At 52.8% G+C, this 18,900-nt stretch overlaps 1 protein-coding gene across 1 annotated transcript; it reads right to left on the bottom strand.

The window, feature by feature from the left end:
- Positions 1–213: 213 nt before the first annotated feature.
- LOC125741894 (ethanolamine-phosphate cytidylyltransferase-like) lies at positions 214–18,600 on the bottom strand. Its single transcript, XM_049013386.1, is given in 14 exon segments — positions 214–1,567; positions 1,898–1,986; positions 2,472–2,537; positions 3,652–3,717; positions 4,515–4,592; positions 7,396–7,478; positions 7,866–7,977; positions 7,979–8,005; positions 9,970–10,011; positions 10,194–10,278; positions 10,495–10,561; positions 12,086–12,247; positions 13,398–13,486; positions 18,281–18,600. Coding segments are annotated over 14 exon segments (1,215 nt in total). The 5' UTR covers positions 18,403–18,600; the 3' UTR covers positions 214–1,440.
- Positions 18,601–18,900: the final 300 nt, after the last annotated feature.

Below are 18,900 nucleotides of genomic sequence, written 5' to 3'. Positions count from 1 at the left end.
GATGGACTGGCCCTCTCACAGACCATTACGGAGACACAGCACTAACTCCCAGGTTGCCCCCGCCAGCACCAGCCCAGTGGCTCCACCCGCTGTGAGGATCTAAAGGTCCAAAGTGGGCGTGAACTTCAGAGTACGAACAGTCCCAGCAGGGGGAAACCTAGAAACAAATATCTGTTATCGAAGATGACATAAAAAAAAACAGCAGCGAGACCGTTAGGGGTGTAACCAGTCATTGTTTTTGACAAAAGGTGCAGTGCAAATCCAGTGAAAGTATCCATTGTGTACAGAGGACAAAATCATCTTAAAATATCAGCAGTTAAAAAACCCACATCAGCAGCAGCTGGTACATCCCACACCGGCCATGATGACGGCTAGCCACCGCCCCCCCTTGCTGTGTGTTATATGTACCAGTGTCATGACTGAATATCAGCAAGGTCTTTAGGGGGGGGGCTCTCACTCGCCAATGAGGAATCCATGTGCGTAAATGGTACGCCGTATCCAAAAGCAGATGCAGGAACACGCTCAGTAGTGAAGCCGCACATGTACACAGGGGCAGACAGGCATGCTTGGGCCCCTGCCTGCGACCAGTTGATCCTGAAGCTAGTTGGGGGGGGGGGGGGGGGGGAAATCTACGGCAAATGAGAAGGAACACACAGCACAACACCCATCATAATTTAGACGTGTTAATAAAAACACTATATAAGCAAATCTCTTTTAAAACAGAAATAAAAACTATCCGGCCTTTAAAATGAGGTGCCGCTGCCTTCGGACCCGCCACAGTCATCACAGACGTCACTCGTCAAAGCCATTTGCAGGCGGCCACTTAAAACGTCGTGCTGCAAACGATGCTGCTCCTGTCCTTCCCAAGCGGGACTCTGTTCCTGGACGGTGTCTCACAACCAAGCAACATAAACACGGGCCAACACCACATAGTCGCAATAAAACCTGCATCCGCAGTTCTCAGGTGTGGAGCCCATCTCTGTCTTGTTAACGAAGAAAACGACACTCAGGATGGGGGTAGGGGTTTAGGTTAAGGCAGGCCGTCTGAGAACTGTAATCTTTAATCTAGACTCTCCGGTGCAAACTGCGGCGTTATATTTAAGCTGTTAGCTAGCAGAATTTCTGCTGGACTTCATCACACGATTGTTGTTGATCTCCGCAATTCTTCATGACTGAGACTGATCATAGTCCAGGTCCCCAGCAGCGTTCCCGTAGCAGGGGGGCAGTCACATTCATGTTATATTACAGACCCCCCCGTTCTGTACCACAAAGCCACTGCAGTTTCCAGGAAGTAAACAGTGCGGACAGGTAGTGAAGCGTGGACATTGGGGGGGGTCGATTGGGGGGGGGCATCAGATGGAAAGGTGTGTCCACCCTGGGCATCATCTGACTGTTCCTGATCAGTCTCCATTTGATGCCCCCCCCGGCCTGCAGCCCCGCCTACACCACCGCCTGCGCCGAGTCCTGCACCGAGTCCTGCACGTTCCCCACGTCCTGCTGCTTTATCGCCTGGATCACCGCTAGCTCCTTAGCCTCCTTCTTCTGGTTCCTGGCCTCAAACTGCAGCCTGTGGTATGTATGGGGGGCGGGGGGTCAGTCCACCGGCTGCTTCCTGTCCCCTTCTTTCATCAGTCAGGGGACAGATACCACACACACACCCCAAAGATCCCATGCGTGCGCGCACACACACACACACACACACACACACGCACGCACGCACGCACGCACATACATACACACACACACACACACACACGCACGCACATACACACGCACACACACACACACACACACGCACACACACACACGCACGCACATACACACGCACACACACACACACACACGCACGCACATACACACACACACACGCACACACAGACAGCTGGAACCATCTCACCTGTTTTGGATTATCCTCTCCACAATGTGGTCAGTGCTCAGGTCATTCCCACTGTCCACAACCCGGAAAATGTCCCTCTTCTTGGGTTCCTGCTCAGGGGGGGAGTGACCCGATCAGCAAAACAAAACACTAGCAGCATGTGTAATGCTACAGTGTGTACAGTACTGTACCCTAAACCCTACAGCATATACTGCACCCTAAACCCTACAGCGTGTACTGCACCCTAAATCCTACAGTATATACTGCACACTAAACCCTACAGTATATACTGCACGCTAAACCCTACAGCGTGTACTGCACCCTAAACCCTAATGCGTGTACTGCACTGCACCCTAAACCCTACAGTGTATACTATACTGCACCCTAAACACTACAGAGTGTACTGCACTCCACCCTAAACCCTACGGTGTGTACTACACTGCACCCTAAACTCTACGGTGTGTACTACACTGCACCCTAAACTCTACGGTGTGTACTACACTGCACTCCAAACACTACACACACCATAAACCCTAACTAGAAAAGGATAGATATGAAATCATAAAGGAATTGGTGGGGGGTTTCTGGAACTCACAGCATATGGGTCAGTGCCATCCTTGTCGAGGAGCACCTCCGTTTTCCCATGGCACACCAGGTCCACCTTGGGGGGGGATGTGACCACACACAGAGTCAGCTCAGCTCATAGCCGCTACACATCAGCATTACGTCACACTTCACACCTCTGTACATACACCCCGCATATGGAAACTCAGACCCCGCCCATATGCCCCAAGCGCTCACAGACAAACAGGAAGAAAGCCTGTGCCAGAGTGCTGCGGAGAAGCAGGCATTTATTTGCTCATGGTCCCGGAAGGTGATCGATTCTTCTTTGCACCAGATGGTTTTAGGGTCAATTAATACCTCAGTACAGTTTTTCTGTTGCATTCGCAGATTTGAATAAAATAGAGGTTATCCTCATGGGGAGGGAAGAAAATGTCCCCAGAAGAAAAAAAAGTTACTGGCTTATATCACATTGTGGTGAAATCTGGTCCGAACAATATAATAATTACAAAAATGCACACATACACAGGTTAGTAATTATATCTTTGTGGGGACTCTCCATTCACTTCCATAGGGAAAACTCTAATCCCAACATGACGACCCTAACCCCTACCCAGCTCTAACCCTAACCATAACCCTAACCCTAACCATAACCCTAACCCTAACCATAACCCTAACCATAACCCTAACCATAACCCTAACCATAACCGTAACCCTAACCGTAACCCTAACCGTAACCATAACCCTAACACTAACCATAACCCTAACCATAACCCTAACCATAACCCTAACCATAACCGTAACCCTAACCGTAACCATAACCATAACCATAACCCTAACCATAGGTAACCAAACAAATTCAAGACTTTGGCTTTTTTTCTTTTTTTTGCATTCACAAAGTAACACACACACAGACACACACACAGACACACAGACATACGCACAGACAGTCAGACAGACAGAGAGTGAGACAGACAGTCAGAGAGACAGACAGAGAGACAGACAAAGAGTCAGACAGAGTCAGGCAGTCAGAGAGTCATACAGAGAGTCAGACAGACAGAGAGTCAGACAGACAGAGAGTCAGACAGACAGAGAGTCAGACAGACAGTCTCCGCTGCGAAGCAGTATCACAGACAGTACAGGGGAGACAAAGGCCGGACAAGCCTCCCAGACAGCCACAAACAGCAGTGCTATTAGAGAAGGCCCCCCCATACCTTGAAGTGGTCCAGCAGGTCCGCCCCAACGGCGTAGGGTGCCCCAATGACCACCTCGGACACAAACTGCCGGAGGAGGAAAGGGGAGAGAGCAGAGAGAGTGAACTGGGCTGACTCACGGCTGGGTAACACCACAGGGACAGAGTCAGAGTTACTCTTTGATTCATTTGATATTTAAGAGGCACATCACAAAGGGGGGTGGGGAGGCTGTGGGGTTAACGCACAGGTGTATGACTCATGATCCATGTAGTGGGATTTTATTGGGGAAAGTCGTGAAAATTTTATGGGTGGGAAGGGTGTTCAGCTAAAATTACACTGCATAGCTCACTGCAAGCCAGTCAAGGGAGACTGGACGAAGTCAGCAGAGGTGCATTCTGGGAAATGAGAAGTCAGCATTTGTTAGCGTGGGTGTGCGTGTGAGCGGGTATAACTATCCTTTATGACGTGATAAATATCAGATTGTTTTCCCTTATGGGGACCGGTTTCCTGGTCCCAATAAGGGAAAACTATTTTATAAAAATCTGCTATGAAAAAAACTAAAAATGCACAAACTCTTGTATTTTGCTTGGTTACTTATGGCTATGGTTAGGGCAGGGTGGGGGTTAACGTTGTCATAGTTAGCGTTAGCATTTTTCCCATAGAAGTGAATGAGCGGGCCCCATAAGGATAGGTATACCCTACGTGTGTGTGTGTGTGTGTGTGTGTGTGTGTGTGTGTGTGTGTGTGTGTGAATGAGAGAGAGAGAGAGAGAGAGAGAGAGAGAGAGAGAGGGAAGACAGTGTAGCAGGAGTGACTGTAGCCAGAATGTGTCAGTGTGTAAATGGCTTCACGGTGCCCAAGTCCACACGACGCAGCCATCTCACCCTGCAGGCCAGCACGCTCAGCGTCCTCTCGTGGACGTTCATGATGGGGTAATTCTTCCCTTTGTAGCGGTTCACTTCCTGTAGAACGGAGGACGACACAGTTCAGGCTTTCTGCACAGGTGATCATCAGCATAAACTCTTTTAACCAAAGACTGTAGATGCAGCACAAGGCATGAGCAGCAGCTACGCCACCTGCAGGTCAGACTGGGTAATTCATCTGAAGCTAAGCAGGGCTGGGCCTAGCCAGAGACCAGCCAGGAAAGCTGGGCTGCTGCTGGATGAGGTGCTGGTGTGCCCAAGAGGGAAGCCCATCCTGTGGTCTGTGTGGATCCCAGTGCCCCAGTGCAGTGATGGGGCCACTGTGGCCAAGAGGGGAGCCCTTCCTGTGGTCTGTGTGGATCCCAATGCCCCAATGCAGTGACGGGGACACTGTGGCCAGCAGGGGAGCCCATCCTGTGGTCTGTGTGGATCCCAATGCCCCAGTGCAGTGACAGGGACACTGTGGCCAGCAAGGGAGCCCATCCTGTGGTCTGTGTGGATCCCAACGCCCCAGTGCAGTGACGGGGACACTGTGGCCAACAGGGAAGTCCATCCTGTGGTCTGTGTGGATCCCAGTGCCCCAGTGCAGTGACGGGGCCACTGTGGCCAAGAGGGGAGCCCTTCCTGTGGTCTGTGTGGATCCCAATGCCCCAGTGCAGTGACGGGGACACTGTGGCCAGCAGGGGAGCCCATCCTGTGGTCTGTGTGGATCCCAATGCCCCAGTGCAGTGACAGGGACACTGTGGCCAGCAAGGGAGCCCATCCTGTGGTCTCTGTGGATCCCAATGTCCCAGTGCAGTGGCGGGGACACTGTAGCCAGCAGGGGAGCTCTTCCTGTGGTCTCTGTGGATCCCAGTGCCCCAGTGCAGTGACGGAGACACTGTGGCCAGCAAGGGAGCCCTTCCTGTGGTCTCTGTGGATCCCAAATGCCCCAGTGCAGTGACAGGGACACTGTGGCCAGCAAGGGAGCCCATCCTGTGGTCTGTGTGGATCCCAATGCCCCAGTGCAGTGACAGGGACACTGTGGCCAGCAAGGGAGCCCATCCTGTGGTCTGTGTGGATCCCAACGCCCCAGTGCAGTGACGGGGACACTGTGGCCAACAGGGAAGTCCATCCTGTGGTCTGTGTGGATCCCAGTGCCCCAGTGCAGTGACGGGGCCACTGTGGCCAAGAGGGGAGCCCTTCCTGTGGTCTGTGTGGATCCCAATGCCCCAGTGCAGTGACAGGGACACTGTGGCCAGCAAGGGAGCCCATCCTGTGGTCTGTGTGGATCCCAATGCCCCAGTGCAGTGACAGGGACACTGTGGCCAGCAAGGGAGCCCATCCTGTGGTCTGTGTGGATCCCAATGCCCCAGTGCAGTGACAGGGACACTGTGGCCAGCAAGGGAGCCCATCCTGTGGTCTGTGTGGATCCCAATGCCCCAGTGCAGTGACAGGGACACTGTGGCCAGCAAGGGAGCCCATCCTGTGGTCTGTGTGGATCCCAATGCCCCAGTGCAGTGACGGGGACACTGTGGCCAGCAGGGGAGCCCATCCTGTGGTCTGTGTGGATCCCAGTGCCCCAGTGCAGTGACAGGGACACTGTGGCCAGCAAAGGAGCCCTTCCTGTGGTCTGTGTGGATCCCAATGCCCCAGTGCAGTGGCGGGGACACTGTAGCCAGCAGGGGAGCTCTTCCTGTGGTCTCTGTGGATCCCAGTGCCCCAGTGCAGTGACGGAGACACTGTGGCCAGCAAGGGAGCCCTTCCTGTGGTCTCTGTGGATCCCAAATGCCCCAGTGCAGTGACGGGGACACTGTGGCCAGCAGGGAAGTCCATCCTGTGGTCTGTGTGGATCCCAGTGCCCCAGTGCAGTGACAGGGACACTGTGGCCAGCAAAGGAGCCCTTCCTGTGGTCTGTGTGGATCCCAGTGCCCCAGTGCAGTGACGGGGACACTGTGGCCAGCAAGGGAGCCCATCCTGTGGTCTGTGTGGATCCCAATACCCCAGTGCAGTGACGGGGACACTGTGACCAGCAGGGGAGCCCATCCTATGGTCTGTGTGAATTCCAGTGCCCCAGTGCAGTGACGTGGCCACTGTGGCCAGCAGGGGAGCCCTTCCTGTGGTCCGTGTGAATTCCAGTGCAATGACAGGGACACTAACTGTGCTGTGAAAATAGTGCCGTCCTTCGGATGACATGGAAAACTGAGGTACGGCACCATGACAAACTGGCCTCCTAATCAGCCCCTAACCCTAACCAGTGAATTCCCTCCTGCCTTCCCCACCTTAGCTTCGAGGGTCCTGGCACAGAACGGCTGCTGTCGCCTCATGCAGGCAGGTGCTACGCAGTGGTGGTGTCTGATTCTGTAAAGCACTGCAGAAATGTGACATTCATTCATGTCCGTGGGACCAAAGAAAACAAAGACTTTGAGGCTATCAGCCAAATTCCTTAATTACTGCAGCCCCTGGTGCCAAAGTTCATGCTGTTACAGAACAATTGTGATGCAATTACTGCCAAACCAGACAGTGTTACGTCGGCTTAGTATGAATCCACAAGAATCACTAAAAGTAGAGACACGTCTTGACGGCTTTGTCACCGATAGCGATATGCAGTGCCATGTGTGTCTCTTTGGGTACTGGGGGGGGGGGGGGGGGGACAGCTGCAGTGCACTGGCAAAGTGCGATGTTTCTTCTCAGAGTTAATGTGCCGTTTATTTGGCCCCGTCAGCAGAATTCCTGCCGAGCCTCCAGCCTTCTGCCGAAGTTCATTCCTGATCAGTCGATTGCCAGACGTCATCACAGTAACCCAGAGCCAAAGCATGAAGATGGAAACGGGTGGGGGGGGGGGGGGGTGGGGTTAACTCACTTGATCGAAGTGCAGTCCCACAATGACGTAGGGCTTCTCTGCCTGCTTGTAGACCATCTCCAGGAAATCCACATGGCCAATATCTGAGGAGATCCGGTTAAGGTCGCTTTACCCAGGACCAAGATATGAGCCTGCTAACCCCCGACCAGAGGGGGCGCTGTGAGCACAGCCAGCCATGCCCAGCAGGAACGAGAGAGCAGTCCCATCCTGTCAGGCTCCTTTTTCACACCGCAGATCAGAGAGATCACTGCTGCAGCTGGAAAGCAGATACCTGCACGCAGCTGAGTGGCCAGCAGAGGGGGCTAGAGCTACAGTCACAGAGGATCTCAGCTCCCTTAGCTATATACATCATAGTTAGTCATAGAACTACTGTTCATCAGTCACCAACTAAAGGTACCACAGCAATCCTCCCTCCCAAACCCACAAAGGCAGCTCCTTCAGCCCCCCCCCAACGCCTGCCGGAAGGGTACGGAAGAGGTCAAAGGCTCCAGCCACATAGATGATGGTGTCGTCTGGCTGGGGCTCCTTCCCCGAGGCGAACTGGATGATCTTCTGGGACGTCTGGAGGAACTGGGACACCCCCCGTCCAAGGACTGTGGCCTTTGGGCCCCTGCAACGACGCCACAGATCAGACGCGGCTCCACCCCACCGGAAATGTCGCAAATGTTACTTGTCTGAATTCCCCGCTATTTTCACACTGACGGCGAGGGGCTCGTCACACCAGCTGCCCCCTGCACATTCACCCCCCCCCCCCCCACTCATTAATTCACTCATACATCACCTTCACAGTAACAAACAAACTCAGGCCTCCTCGGGCTGGTTCACGAAACCTAAACGAAACCTTCCTTTCACTGCAGCACCTGGCTGGCTTGGGATGCCGAGAGCTTCCCGGCGACACATGTGACACACAGAGTCCTGCTGCAGGCCGGCTTAACGCTGGGTAGCAGCAAATGCTAATCCAGCAGCTGTTTACTCGACACCCGGAGACTTTCTCCTGCTTTGTGCCAGGTGACAGGGAGATTTAGCAGCTCTTCTTACGCCATCATGTGGTCAGTCAATGCAATTACTTTTTTCAAATCACCAAGTATCAATTCCAGGCAAATCATTTAAACCTGCCATTAAGCAGCGGATGCTGGAACACTAAAGCAGCCCTATTAAGAGAGGTTTCCTGTCTAATAACCATTCGAATTTCTTTATTTTCCTGAGGTCCAGCAGTTCATCTCTCTCCCCTGTAGAGGGCGTTATGTTTTTACTTATATCTCTTGCACATGCCAGTCTGTACATTCCTGTTGTTCTTTAAAGAGGACTGTTAGAGCATTAAGATGACTCTACGTGTCTGCAGATGTGACCTTGCCAACCTCCTCTTCCTGTCAAATCCATCCATCCATCCATCCATCCATTTTCCAACCCGCTTACCCTACTGGGTCGCAGGGGGTCCGGAGCCTATCCCGGAAGCAATGGGCATGAGGCAGGGAACAACCCAGGATGGGGGGCCAGCCCATCGCAGGGCACACTCACACACCATTCACTCACACATGCACACCTATGGGCAATTTAGCAAGTCCAATTAGCCTCAGCATGTTTTTGGGCTGTGGGGGGAAACCGGAGTACCCGGAGGAAACCCCACGACGACATGGGGAGAACATGCAAACTCCGCACACATGTGACCTAGGCAGAGACTGGTTAAATCAATCCGGTCAAATGAAATTTTTCAGATTCAAATTTTTAAATCAATATGATTTTTTTCTCCCCTGGATCCATAGTCTTTCTAATCTGAAAACCCATCCAAACCAATTACAACTATATCTGTGCACCAACTTTAGATGTTTAAGGCAGGGCCAGCCTGTGTACACAGCCCTTCCAAAGACCCACCATCTGCCCTGCTGTTTTTACCCTGTTGCCCAGTTTTCCTCCATTCTGCCACCCCCCAATCTGGAATGTTCTGCAACAGAATCCTGTCATCAGTAACTCCACCTGTGATTGTTGTTCTGTTTCAAACTCGGACACAAAGGCAGTTTTAACACGCCCTACAGCGCCGCCCTACAGCGCCGCCCTACAGCGCCGCCCTACAGCGTCGCCCTACAGCGCCACCCTACAGCGTCGCCCTACAGCGCCGCCCTACAGCGCCGCCCTACAGCGCCGCCCTACAGCGCCGCCCTACAGCGCCGCCCTACAGCGTCGCCCTACAGCGCCGCCCTACAGCGCCGCCCTACAGCGTCGCCCTACAGCGCCACCCTACAGCGTCGCACTCCACAGAGATTCCTTTGTGCTTGGGCTCTGGCAGGAGCAGCCTGCCCCCCTGCCAACCTCTGCCCCACCCCCGGTTGGTTATACGACACGTTACCAACGTCAATGTGGGCAGAGAAGCTTCTCGTCACTGTCAACACCTTTTAAACAAGGAAATAATATTCGCCAGCTCAGCCGGACAGGCACATAGCAGGTCACCATAGATCCCAGAGGCAAACAAGCCGCCCCCCCCCACAGCTGGGACACAGGAGGATGGGGGGGGGGGTGCAGGGCTCAAAACGGGGCCCATTCTGTCTGTGTTTCTGAAAATACTCGAGTTTAGCTCACCTTTCCAAAATTATCTGTGTGCTGCTGGTAGTCCGAATTGTCCTTTGAAAAGAAAAAAAATAAATAAGTAAACAAGTAAACAGAATCAGAACCAGAAACTTATCATCCAGAAGAAAACTCACACAAATATAGTTTAAACCAAACTTAGCATTACAGGCGAGCAATGTGAAGGGCAGACAGGGCAGGCAGAAATAATCAAACGCAGAGAAATGTATGTCACTCACAATGTTGCTGTGGTGAGCCTTGGTCAGAAGCAGCATCCGTCCCACCAGGTCGGTGGTGGATACGCCCTGCGTTCGCCGGCACTCCCTGAAAGACGCAGGAGGCCTTGCCCCTTAGCCCGGTGACAGAACCTGCTACGCAACACTCTCCAGGTACTCATTAGCAGGCCAGGAACGACACCCTGGCATTTCCCACCTAAGCAAGCGCATGGCTGAACCTTTAAAATGCAGTTTTAATTTCGAAATACGAGTGAGTGTTCCTTCAGCGAAGACCCATTGTTAAAGGCCAGCCCCGCCCTCATACCTATATCTGCCTGACTTTTTCACTTCCTCGTATGTGTCCTTTCCGTCCACTGTAAGTGTGATGTCATCTGCAAGCAACCAATCACAGGTAAGACCAGTCAGACCATGTGTATTCCCATAATGACATAACATTTCCATAATACCATGACATAAATATCGTTCTTTACATTACAAAACACACACAAAATGAGATTCAACAGGAAATATAGCTAAATAAATAGGAAACAAGTTCCAAAATTAGAAATAATCATTTTTGAAATTAAAATAAAGAACACAATTATTAAGTCTACTGTTGTCAGAGTCCTCTATCTGCAGTAATTACAGCCCTGTAGACCTTGGACATCCTAGAAGTCAGTTTGTTGAGGTAATCTGATGAGATTTCACCCTGTGCTTCCTGAAGCATCTCCCACAGGTTCGAGTGGCTTGATGGGCACTTCTTACGCACCATTCGGTCAAGCTGCTCCCATAACAGCTCAATAGAGTAGAGATCAGGTGCCTGCTGGCCGCTCCACTGTACACAGAACACCAGCTGACCGCTTCCTCCCTAAATAGTTCCTGCATAGTTTGGAGCTGTGTTTGGGTCACTGTCCTGCTGTAGGATGAAACTGGCTCCGATGAAGCGCCACCTACAGGCTGTGGCATGGCGTTGCAGAATGCAAACCTCCCGCTTTACCGTCACCAACGCAGCCCCAGATCATCACTCTGCCTCCACCACGCTTGACCGATGTCATCCTGCGTCTTCTCATTTGATCTGCGTCTCACAAACGTTCTTCTTTGCGACCCAAACACCTCGAACTTTGGTCCATAGCATTGTTACCCCAATCTTTCTCTGTCCGGTGCCTGTGTTCATTTGCTATCTCGGCTTTTTCCTCCCAATTCTGCCCTGAAGGCCGGCATGCCGGAGTTGCCTCTTCACTGCGGACGTTGAAACTGAAACTTTTGCGGGTCCTATTTACGAGGTGTCGGTCTGTCAAACTACACACTGTAATACATTTATCCTCTCGTTCAGTTCTGCACCAGGGCCTCCCTCTCCTCTTTCCGCTGTGGTCAGAGCCAGTTTGTGCTGCTCTGTGAAGGGAGTTTTCCCATGGAATAGCCCTCATTTCTCAGAACAAGAATAGACTGATGAGTCTCAAAAAAAAAAAGTTCTTTGTTTCCGACCATTTTGAGCTCGTAGTCAAACCCACAATTGCTGAAGCTCCAGATACTCAACTAGTCCAAAGGCCAGTTTTACTGCTTCTTTAACCAGCACAACAATTTTTATCTTTCTTCATAATTGCAAAAGGGTTTCTATTGATCAATTATCCTTTTAAAATGATAAACTTGCATTAGCAAATACGGCATTCCACTGGAACACAGGACTAATTCTCGCTGATAATGGACCTCTGTAGATATACCCACTCAGGGGCCCCACTCAGGGGCCCCACAGTGACATCACTCTACCGACCCCGGGATTTAAAATGGTGACTTTCCTATCACAGATATTGCGTCCCAAACCACTGAGCCACTTTTAGGTGCTACTTGCTTACTGAGCACAGATTTACTGACCCACCCCCAGGTCATGTGACCACTGCCCACAGCCCCTGCCTCACCTCCATGGACACAGAAGTCGCAGTTGTACTTGTCGAGTGTCCCCAGCGTGGTGACGTACGGCGCACCCTCCACGATTTCGTCCACCCACTTGATGGCGCGCACCAACCTGTAGCGCTCCTCCTGCGTGAACACGGGGGGGCCCTTGTGCTTCGAAATCTCTTCTGTGGGGGGTGGGCGAGGAGGGAGGTGAGATGGAAGGAAAGGTGTGCGTGTCTGTGTGTGGGTGCGTAACCTTTTTTGAAGTTCAAAATACATGCTTATGTTTATCTTTTTAGCATTAGCCTAGCCCAGGGTGCAGTTAGACAGGGTTTGCTAAGCCCAGAGCACAGTGAGACAGGGCTAGCCTAGCCCCGGGGACAGTTAGACAGGGCTTGCTAAGCCCAGAGTGCAGTGACACAGGGCTAGACTAGCCCAGGGCACAGTTATACAGGGCTTGATAAGCCCAGAGTGCAGTGACACAGGGCTAGCCTAGCCCAGGGCGCAGTTAGACAGGGCTTGATAAGCCCAGAGTGCAGTGACACAGGGCTAGCCTAGCCTAGGGCACAGTGAGACAGGGTTAGCCAAGCCCAGAGTGCAATGACATAGGGCTAGCCTATCCCAGAGTGCAGTGACACAGGGCTAGCCTAGCCTAGGGCGCAGTGACACAGGGCTAGCCTAGCCTAGGGCGCAGTGACACAGGGCTGGCCTAGCCCAGAGGGCAGTGACACAGGGCTAGCCTAGCCCAGGGCGCAGTGACACAGGGCTAGCCTAGCCCAGAGGGCAGTGACACAGGGCTAGCCTAGCCCAGGGCGCAGTGACACAGGGCTAGCCTAGCCCAGAGGGCAGTGACACAGGGCTAGCCTAGCCCAGAGACACAGGGCTAGCCTAGCCCAGAGGGCAGTGACACAGAGCTAGCCTAGCCCAGAGCGCAGTGACACAGAGCTAGCCTAGCCCAGAGCGCAGTGACACAGGGCTAGCCTAGCCCAGAGCGCAGTGACACAGGGCTAGCCTAGCCCAGAGCGCAGTGACACAGGGCTAGCCTAGCCCAGAGGGCAGTGACACAGGGCTAGCCTAGCCCAGAGCGCAGTGACACAGGGCTAGCCTAGCCCAGAGCGCAGTGACACAGGGCTAGCCTAGCCCAGAGGGCAGTGACACAGGGCTAGCCTAGCCCAGAGCAGTTACACAGGGCTAGCCTAGCCCAGAGCAGTTACACAGGGCTAGCCTAGCCCAGAGCACAGTGACTATCCAAGGGTGCAGTGAGACAGGTAGTTAGTTGTCAGCCCTCCAAACAGAACAATTCGTAGCAGGGATTGACCCGCCCAGGATGCTCACCATCAGTGTGAACTCCAACAACAAGGTAGTCGCCCATGGCCTTGGCCTGCCGCATCTGGTTGGAGTGTCCATAGTGCACCATGTCGTAGCTGGAAAACAGGAGCAGCACTGTGCTGGTGGGTGAGACAGAAAAGAACGAGGGGGCACAGAGGCTTGCTGGAAATGCTGGAGTATGGCAAACAGGGCCCCCAGAAAGGCGACGTGTGCAAACAGGGCCCCCAGAAAGGCGACGTGTGCAAACAGGGCCCCCAGAAAGGCGACGTGTGCAAACAGGGCCCCCAGAAAGGCGACGTGTGCAAACAGGGCCCCCAGAAAGGCGACGTGTGCAAACAGGGCCCCCAGAAAGGCGACGTGTGCAAACAGGGCCCCCAGAAAGGCGACGTGTGCAAACAGGCCCCCAGAAAGGCGACGTGTGCAAACAGGGCCCCCAGAAAGGCGACGTGTGCAAACAGGGCCCCCAGAAAGGCGACGTGTGCAAACAGGGCCCCCAGAAAGGCGACGTGTGCAAACAGGGCCCCCAGAAAGGCGACGTGTGCAAACAGGGCCCCCAGAAAGGCGACGTGTGCAAACCGGGCCCCAGAAAAGCGACGTGTGCAAACAGGGCCCCCAGAAAGGCGACGTGTGCAAACAGGGCCCCCAGAAAGGCAACGTGTGCAAACAGGGCCCCCAGAAAGGCGACGTGTGCAAACAGGGCCCCCAGAAAGGCGACGTGTGCAAACAGGGCCCCCAGAAAGGCGACGTGTGCAAACAGGGCCCCCAGAAAGGCGACGTGTGCAAACAGGGCCCCCAGAAAGGCGACGTGTGCAAACCGGGCCCCAGAAAAGCGACGTGTGCAAACAGGGCCCCCAGAAAGGCGACGTGTGCAAACAGGCCCCCAGAAAGGCGACGTGTGCAAACAGGGCCCCCAGAAAGGCGACGTGTGCAAACAGGGCCCCCAGAAAAGCGATGTGTGCAAACAGGGCCCCCAGAAAAGCGATGTGTGCAAACAGGGCCCCCAGAAAAGCGACGTGTGCAAACAGGGCCCCCAGAAAGGCGACGTGTGCAAACAGGGCCCCCAGAAAGGCGACGTGTGCAAACAGGGCCCCCAGAAAAGCGACGTGTGCAAACAGGGCCCCCAGAAAAGCGATGTGTGCAAAAAGGGCCCCCAGAAAGGCGACGTGTGCAAACAGGGCCCCCAGAAAGGCGACGTGTGCAAACAGGCCCCCAGAAAGGCAACGTGTGCAAACAGGGCCCCCAGAAAGGCAACGTGTGCAAACAGGGCCCCCAGAAAGGCGACGTGTGCAAACAGGGCCCCCAGAAAGGCAACGTGTGCAAACAGGGCACCCAGAAAGGCAACGTGTGCAAACAGGGCCCCCAGAAAAGCGACATGTGCAAACAGGGCCCCCAGAAAGGCAACGTGTGCAAACAGGGCCCCCAGAAAAGCGACGTGTGCAAACAGGGCCCCCAGAAAGGCGACGTGTGCAAACAGGGCACCCAGAAAGGCAACGTGTGCAAACAGGGCCCCCAGAAAGGCAACGTGTGCAAACAGGGCCCCCAGAAAGGCGACGTGTGCAAACAGGGCCCCCAGAAAAGCGACGTGTGCAAACAGGGCCCCCAGAAAGGCAACGTGTGCAAACAGGGCCCCCAGAAAGGCGACGTGTGCAAACAGGCCCCCAGAAAGGCAACGTGTGCAAACAGGGCACCCAGAAAGGCAACGTGTGCAAACAGGGCCCCCAGAAAGGCAACGTGTGCAAACAGGGCCCCCAGAAAAGCGACGTGTGCAAACAGGGCCCCCAGAAAGGCAACGTGTGCAAACAGGGCCCCGAGAAAGGCAACGTGTGCAAACAGGGCCCCCAGAAAAGCGACGTGTGCAAACAGGCCCCCAGAAAGGCGACGTGTGCAAACAGGGCCCCCAGAAAAGCGACGTGTGCAAACAGGGCCCCCAGAAAGGCAACGTGTGCAAACAGGGCCCCCAGAAAAGCGACGTGTGCAAACAGGGCCCCCAGAAAGGCAACGTGTGCAAACAGGGCACCCAGAAAGGCAACGTGTGCAAACAGGGCCCCCAGAAAAGCGACGTGTGCAAACAGGGCCCCCAGAAAGGCAACGTGTGCAAACAGGGCACCCAGAAAGGCAACGTGTGCAAACAGGGCCCCCAGAAAAGCGACGTGTGCAAACAGGGCCCCCAGAAAGGCAACGTGTGCAAACAGGGCCCCCAGAAAAGCGACGTGTGCAAACAGGGCCCCCAGAAAGGCAACGTGTGCAAACAGGGCCCCCAGAAAGGCAACGTGTGCAAACAGGGCCCCCAGAAAGGCGACGTGTGCAAACAGGGCCCCCAGAAAAGCGATGTGTGCAAACAGGGCCCCCAAACAAGCTGAGCTGCACATGCTGCCTTTACACATTATTAAAATGACACCGTTCTCTAAAATGAAGACAAGCCAACGCGTTTAGCACAGGAACCTCACAGATTAGCAATAGCCCTGCTGCTTAGCACTACTAAGTTTAGCTAGCAAGGGATGGAGGGAGGAGGAGGGGGGAGAGAGAGAGAGAGAGAGAGAGAGAGAGAGAGAGAGAGAGAGAGAGCGAATCTGGCCTAGGATCATACAGGAAGACAAAGAGTGAGACATAGAGGCCGGCAGACAGCAAACAGCACATCGACTTCCTGAACATGGGGCTTCATAAGCAGCCACAAGAAAAATATGGGTTAAGGCATGTTTTTAAAAAGATGTTCCCGGGTGGCAACGACACGAAGCCCTTTAACAGGACTGACCCCTCTGGCTGTGCACTTGTATGTGAAGATGTTGACAATAACAAACTCTTGAGTCTTAAACAGTGGGGCCATTAGCTGGTGCAGTCGTGGGATTTGGGCACGCAGCTCCCAAACACCCACCCCTCCGATGGCGAGTTGGCCTACCAGCTCATGTGTGCCCCCCAGATCCAGGGCAACGGGACAAGCATGGAGTCTGTGGACCCGGATACGAGTCAGGCCGAGATCCATCATCCTGCCCTCAATGCGATCACGGACCACAGGACATGACAGACACCTACATTTTAGAACGGTTGGCCATTTGGAAAACTCTGACCGGTTTTAAACACAATGACATAATTAACACATGGGTCACATGACTGGCAAAGACACCCAATCAGAGAGCAGTGCAAATTATACTGTTACAGTTGTCCTACTACTATCTCCTTCAAAGGGACCCAGAAACTGTGTCCAGTTTTCCCAAAACTGACAACTTAAGTATCTCAGTTACCTCTCTTAGATCTACTGTGAAGAACTTGTCTGAAAATGATGCATATAAAAAAAAGTTCATAAAGGAAAATAGGATTCCTGAAACACCAGGCTGAGAGTGATTGTGACATCACTGGCCGTCCTGTAGGGGACGCCATAGCAGTCAAATCCAGTGTAGCCTGTCAACCCACAATCAAAACCTCCAGTCCAAACGGGAGCAGCCTGACCTGGCCTGACCATCATTGGCGCCTCTCCCTGTACCCAGACCCACACATCACACTGCTTACTGCAGAGCCCAACCTTGCTGTTCCCAACAGCCGTACAGGATCAACGTCTGCAGCTGGAGGGCAGGTGGCGATGACGTGCCACACCCAAACCGTCTCTCCTTAATTTAACTCAGCACGACTCTTGATTTCCAGGCAACAAGAAAAAAATATATATTTTAACAAGAGGGTGAGTGTGTTTGCTTGTCGGCATGCAAAGGCATCGATAAGATAAAACCTTATTGTCATTGTGTCTACAGCAAAATTTTATGTAGCAATTCGCAGACGAAAAAATAGCAGTAGGTACGAAGATAAATACTTAAATCGTACAAAATACAGAAGCCTGTGCTCAGATATAGATAGTGGAACCGCAAGGACACTGGAGTGGTTTTCGTTCCACGCCAGACACAGTGATTTATTCCTACTTCTGATCAGGCTTCAGTGCTACAGGTCATTACACTCGATCTAATATCTAACCAAATGCCAGGAACTGGGGCAGATTAATGCATGAGCTAGAAACCTCCTGCCGCCCCCCCCAGCCTCGGGAAAATAGAACAGTTGGTTAAATCAGCCACACCTGAGAGTCCATGCTGATGTAAGTCTAGGGCCCCCACATAAAGTAATCCACCCCCGGCTAACGACTGGCCCTGCCCCACACAACACGAATCTGAGCCAAATTCCCACCCGCACGTCTGAATGTCGGTTAATCGGAGACACATTTACTTTTACAGGGGCGCCATCTGTGTCCCATTTAAACCAGACCAGGACAAGACGACGCCACCCCGGGGCAGGAAAACAGCCCTTAAAAGAGGAGATGGGCTAAGCATGCACATTTCAGTGGGATCTGTCAAGGTTACCTTAGGGCCATTTATATAATCAAGAAATGATGTACATTGTAGTGCTCACTACATTTTAGATGGGAAATGTATTGTAATGTCTGCCAGCCCTTTTCCTGACCCCATGGAGAGCCAGGCAGCATGCCAACGCTTACACTGTAGTATCTTGGTTACTTTCCTTACTCCTGTTATCTAGTTAACCCTTGATGTGCGGCACATTATACTGTCATTCTCTCGTTACACTGTCATTCCTGTAAATTATGGAAAACTTGGGATAATTAATAAATAATAAGTAATGTACGTGCGTGAAAGCGATATAACCACATAGATAAGTTTCTTTTAAGTTAGTTCACGCTGCTGTCAGTTAACCGAAAGCAGGCTGGGATGAATGGAGGATGAAGCAATACTTTCAGAAAGTTCACCGGTAACACCTCCCCTAACATCTGCCCAGGGGGCAGGAAAGTGTCCATCTCAGCTCATCTTTCTCAGCTCATCTTTCTCAGCTCAGGCTTAGCTCCAAGCCCCATGGACTGTCCGAATCAGAGCGAACATTGCGGATGTCACACTACTCACCAGCCATCACACCATACCCGGACGGTACGCTTTCGTTTCTCCGGGCTGCGGCCGATGCCGCCTCTCTCCGACTCCGCGTCTTTCCCCTGTTCGCTCGTCGCGTGGTGACCGTTCTTGATCATTGTCTCAAATTAATTTACAAACGATGGATATCTTAAGCAAGATGATTAAAACAGCTATAAATAAATATAGTGATACAATGTGATGACTTGCGGAGAGGAGCCGAGGAGGGCGTTAACGATGCGCGCTCTGCTCGCGATATGCCGGATGCGGCTTAGACAAAGTGACACTTCAGCACCGTGGAGCAGCTGCAGCCCTTCCTCCCGGAAACTACGTCATGGAGCCCAATCGAACGATGAAGTCGCTGTGGGCGGCGCCATGTTGTCACCCACGCGGACGCTTCAACCGTCGTCACGTGAGTAGTGTGGGACTGGCGTGCAAGTTAATAGTTTTCTGTATTTATAAACAGTTGCTCTCTTTGATGAACGCTTCTATGTTGACCTAAACTTGTAAATGCTGTTCACGCAGCACGCGTAAGTTGCGGTGCAAAATACGGGAGTGAAACATATATGCATAGAACATATAATAAAATTATTATTATTATTATGGTTGAAGGTTCA

Source organism: Brienomyrus brachyistius, chromosome 5, assembly GCF_023856365.1.
Source record: "Brienomyrus brachyistius isolate T26 chromosome 5, BBRACH_0.4, whole genome shotgun sequence".
Classification (NCBI taxonomy): Eukaryota; Metazoa; Chordata; class Actinopteri; order Osteoglossiformes; family Mormyridae; genus Brienomyrus; species Brienomyrus brachyistius.
The sequence above is the reverse complement of the archived record's forward strand: the minus strand, read 5'-3'. Positions and strand labels throughout refer to the sequence as shown.